The 5109-nt window shown below is 37.0% G+C and overlaps 1 protein-coding gene across 1 annotated transcript; it reads right to left on the reverse strand.

Moving 5' to 3' along the window:
• Positions 1-231: 231 nt before the first annotated feature.
• On the reverse strand, positions 232-2084 carry si:ch211-57i17.5 (usherin). Its single transcript, XM_039781335.1, has 5 exons — positions 1899-2084; positions 1683-1787; positions 876-947; positions 580-774; positions 232-321 (listed from the first exon to the last, which is right to left on the reverse strand). The coding sequence occupies exons 1-5, from the start codon at positions 2082-2084 to the stop codon at positions 232-234; spliced, it is 648 nt and encodes a 215-aa protein (XP_039637269.1).
• Positions 2085-5109: the final 3025 nt, after the last annotated feature.

Genomic DNA, 5109 nt, shown 5'->3' on the forward strand with positions numbered 1-5109 from the left:
CGGGTACTCCAGCGATCCTGTCATAAGTCATGTTTTCATCGTTTTCATTGTAAAGAGGGAAGGGACTTCACCTCGGCTGTGTCTGACCTCTTTAGAACTCTTAACCAGCCACAGTGACAGTTTAAGTGGCCACAGCTTCATACCAACAGAAGTGGATTTTATGTGAGCGGGTGGCCTCGCTTTTCAACATCCTGGGCCGGTGTCCCATCAGGTTCAAAGGTCATCCTCAGGTCACAGGTTGGTGTCAGTGAACATGGTGTGCTCCTTCCTCACTGTGCTGAAACCTTTGACGGTGTCGACAAATTCCTCATCGTCCATAAACTGTAAGGGAAAAAGGCAGAGCTTGCTTAAACTGGACTCAGGGCCTGATTTCAAGCCACTTTCAAGTGTTTTTTGGGCTTGTTTAAATAGGTCTCTCGGCATCTGTGTGAATTTTCTAGAGTATTAATGTCCAATTGTTTCCCTATGTTTGTCCCAATATTTGTATTTTGGTGCAATAGAAATGTGAAAATGTGTGCAAGACCAGCAGTATTATAACATCACACAGTTCATCTCTGTAATGTGACTGTGGTTTCTCACCATCCCACTGTCATGGCCTGAAATGTTTGGGTCCCACGCTTCGTTGTCTCCCGCAAGGGACTTCCCGTCCATCATCTGGCTGACGCTGCGCCTCAGGGCGTTCACACTCAGGATCCCCAGCTCACCCTGTGGTGGGACCTCATCAATGGGCTCACATACCTCATCAATGGGCTCACATTTAGCTTCAAACACTTCCTGATGGGAGTGGAGGGCGAGATATTTATGGTATGCAAATGTGCAGCTACATGTTTCTGTGTGTGCGTGTGTGTGTGTGTGTGTGTATGTGTGGTTTTTACCTCTATCTTCATGGTGAAGCCCTTGAGTGTTACACTGTTGGAGATGCCTGTTGTGTCATGCACAGTGTCAAACTGAAAAGGAGAAGGCCAGACTTTAGCAAAAGGGGTGTACAATAATTTACACTCTATAAGTCGATTCTGTCTCACTGTTACTTTGGCATTATGACCGTTTCAACAGTTTTGTTTGCTCAAATTGAATTGTTCCTTGCTTGATAATAATTTCTCTATACAAAATGAAATTATTGTGCTAGCAAAAAGTTGTTTTTTTCTGTGCTCAAAATTTCCTATTGTGTCCCAAGAATTTTCGTATAGATTTTTTTTATTGGGGTATTCCTAGAGATTAGAAATCTGCTTAATGGTACACAGCATATAACACACAAATTCAGCAGAATTAATACCAATAAAAATAAAACAGAAAAAGTCAACCAGTGGGACACAAATCTAGCTTAATGCTAAAAAATGTACATGACATAAAGTCATAGTATAGTATGTCATGAAAAAGTCATAATAAAGTCATAAAAAAGTCATAAAACAAGAAATAATAAGTCATGAAAAAGTCAGAATAGTATATATATATATACTATTCTGACTTTTTCTATGTTAAAAAATATATATATATATATATATATATATATATATATATATATAGCAGTATTAATTTAAAAAACATGAAGAAAAAGTCAATGGATGGCAAGAAAATCCAGCTTAATACTAAAAATAATGTACATAACATAAAAAACTCATGGTATAGTATGTCATGAAAATGTCATATTTCACTGTGTAATTAGTAAATGAATGTCCCCTCACCAAAACAGAGTTGCTGGCTGGATAAACAGCCATGGGGCTCCTCTTCTTCATGGGCAGGGCCACCAGCGGGGGTCTCTCTCTGGTGAAGGGGGGTTTGTTCAGGGCCTGGTGTGGGGTCATGGAAGGAAAATAGACACTGGCCTGTGCTGCTGGGCTCATTCCTTTGGCATACCATAATATAAAATGTTATATAGTATATAAATAACTGTCTCTTACCTTAGTGAGCATGACAGCTAGCAGGATGGCCAGGAGCAGCAGGGCGATGGCTGCCATCACTACCATGAACCACAGCTCCCGGACGAGTGGCTGGTCTCCCTGTCCTCCCTCTGCCCGCTGACCTCCTCCTCCTCCTCCTTCTAGCGGAGGAGTGAGGCTCGGTGAATCTGGAGGGAAAAACAACATTTTCAAGTTTTTGAGTTTTTATAGTCATTACTCATTATATTTCTAACACCCAGAATAAATCTCCTTACATCATCCAAGTAGCCAATAAGACGTTGTTTTGTGTTGTTTTAAAAAAATGATATAAGCAACATCCTTTTCCTGGGTCCTCAGGAGAATGATCATTAACTGAAGTTTTGTCAGACGAAATATGTAAGATAATTTGTACATTGTCATATAATAAAAAAACAAGGCTTATATCTGAGTCATATAACATATAACCTGCTCATCTAAATGTCTCCCTGGTTGCTCCATTTTCTGTCTAAACCTCTCACCTCTCACCTCTGTGAGATAGAAAGACGATCACACGTGCTGTAGAAGAGATAACACTGTAACTGGAGACATATTCGTTCTCGTGGCCTAGTTTCTATTCTGCAGATAGCACCACACTCATTAATCAGCCACTTTCAATCAATTCATTTAGACTTCTGTACTCCTAAATATGTCAAGTTATTAATTGGTACTTTATACATTTCATTGGTAGGCCCTAAAGGCAACATTATGCTGTTAAATTGAGAATAAGAATGCTATTATGTCTTTCTTTTCCAGCATGTTCCAGGAAAAGCTGCCGTGTGTCCAAACAGCACACCAACCTGTGCCGTGTGTACAGTACAAATTCTTGCTTTTAAACTGACAGTAAGAGAAATTGAAGCCTGAGTTTAGACCCTGGATGGGCTGATGGAAAAAAAAAAGTGTCCATCCAGAGACTCACCAGTACTGAGGTCCGTGGTTCGGCCTTTGGCGGGGGTGCTGGCAGCCCCTCGCTGTGTGATACATCGATCAGAAGGGCAAAGACCTGCCGGGTTGTTAGGAGAAAACCTGTCGCCCCATCAATATTTTACACCTGATACTTTTACTTGCTGACTCCTCAGCAGCACACCGATCAGGAGACAAATGTCCCCATGTCTTGTTCCCTTGCCCTGAGGCTAATGTTTCCTAGAGAGCACAAGGTAGAAACATAGTATCAGGGCTAAAGAGAGCCTCACACAAACTGCATGTGTGGTTCTCTGACGCTCTAAAACTCCTATCAAGGTTTTTCTCCAGCAGTGCCATGGTAACAGCCAGGTGTCAAGTTTCAGTTTAGCTGAAGAGGCATGGTAGCAGCCATATGACCCTCCGGATCCTCAGGTGATCTGTTTGTATGTCTTTCTCATAAGAATATACTATATATTTATTAAATATAACATTGCATATCACATTCCCAGAGTCATGTTGCAGCATAAAAAATACAAAGGATGAAACACATAAAACTGGGATTTTGTGGTGTTATAATAAGAATTGAAGCCATCCTTTACCCAACAATTTGAGTTCACTGGTTGTCTTCAATGTTGTTCCCCTCCAAAGTTAAGTGTGAAAGTTTATTGTGTGAATGCTGATTTAGCAGCATACACAGTATTGTTATCCGATTCTTCCGTACGATTTTCGGTCATCTACTACTTCTGCATACTTTCAGCTACACAAACCATTGAAATATCAAAATGTTCGGCTCTTTAAAGACATTTGTGCTTGTATTAAACTTTTCTCCACCATTTATACTTTTTAAAATATTAAGCTTTTTTCTTTTTAAATTGAAAGTCAATGGCGCAATCTTTAAATCCTCTTCAGGCTTCTTCCACTTCTACATGCTACTCCTCCCACATACTTTGACCTTAGAGACGTCATTCAAACTTTAGACTGTTCACGAAACCGTCATATATTACAGTGGGATTCAGCTTTTCAATATCTTTTACAGTTATGTTATCACTGTTTAAGTTTAGTGCTTTTTTTTTGGCTTTTTCTGCGTTTATAATGTCTGTGTATTGTGTGACTATACTATGACATGCTTTATTTGTTGGCATGGTAGCTCAGTGGTTAGCACTGTTCTAACTAGCATCAGCACTGCAGACTCTCACCCTTCGTTGATTCCCAGTATGGGCTCGGCCTTTTTGTGTGGAGTTTGCATCTTCTTCCAGACTTTCTTTGACATACTATACTATGACTTTTTTATCACTATTTTTTACATACAATACTATGACTTTTTAATAACCTTTTTTGAATACTATACTACAGTATGACATTTTTTTTATGTACTATTCTATGACTTTTTTCAACATATACCATGATTCTTTATCACTTTTTTCGACATACTATGACTATTTTTGACATAAAATACTATGACTTTTTTATGACTTTTTCAACATACCATACAATTACTTTTTTTGACATACTATACTAAGAAGTTGTTTGATATGACATACTATACATTTTGTATAACTTTTTTCGACTATGACTTTTGTGATACACTATACTATGATTTTTTTAACATTCTATACTGTGACTTTTTTCAGCATACTATACCAGAACTTCTTTATCACTTTTTTCGACATACTATACTATGACTATTTTTGACATACTTTACTATAACTTTTTTATCACTTTTTTCGTCATACTATACTATGACTTTTTTCAACATACATATGAATTTTTTCAACATGCTATACTCTGAATTTTTCTATTTTTTTCAACATACTATACTATGACTTCTTTTATCACTTTTTTGACATACTATACTATGACTTCTTTTATCACTTTTTTGACATACTATGACTTTTTTCAACATACTATACTATGACTTTTTATCACTTTTTTCGACATACTATAATATTAATTTTTTATTACTTTTTATACTATGACTTTTTCAACATACTATACTATGACTTCTTTTATCACTTTTTTTGACATACTATACTATGACTTATTTTATCGCTGTATTGACATACTATGACTTTTTTCAACATACTATACTATATGTTTTTTGTCACCATTTTCGAGATGCTATACTATGACTTATTTTATAATTCTTTTTATATGCTATACTATGACTTTTTTCGACATGCTATATTATGACTTTTTCATCACTATTTTTGATATAACTTTTTTAAATACTTTTTCTACATACTATACTATGACTTTTTTTGTCACCTTTTGCGACATGGTATACTATGACTTT

The sequence above is a fragment of the Perca fluviatilis genome, chromosome 18, assembly GCF_010015445.1.
Source record: "Perca fluviatilis chromosome 18, GENO_Pfluv_1.0, whole genome shotgun sequence".
NCBI classification, from domain to species: domain Eukaryota; kingdom Metazoa; phylum Chordata; class Actinopteri; order Perciformes; family Percidae; genus Perca; species Perca fluviatilis.

Bases quoted from the DNA above. Each gene is read 5' to 3' on its own strand.
- si:ch211-57i17.5 (XM_039781335.1), bottom strand. From the start codon at position 2,084: ATGTTGTTTTTCCCTCCAGATTCACCGAGCCTCACTCCTCCGCTAGAA. The intron at 1,788-1,898 runs GTAAGAGACAGT...ACCCCACACCAG, and splicing joins TAGCTGTCATGCTCACTAAG to GCCCTGAACAAACCCCCCTT. The intron at 948-1,682 runs GTGAGGGGACAT...TCTCCTTTTCAG, and splicing joins CAGCCAGCAACTCTGTTTTG to TTTGACACTGTGCATGACAC.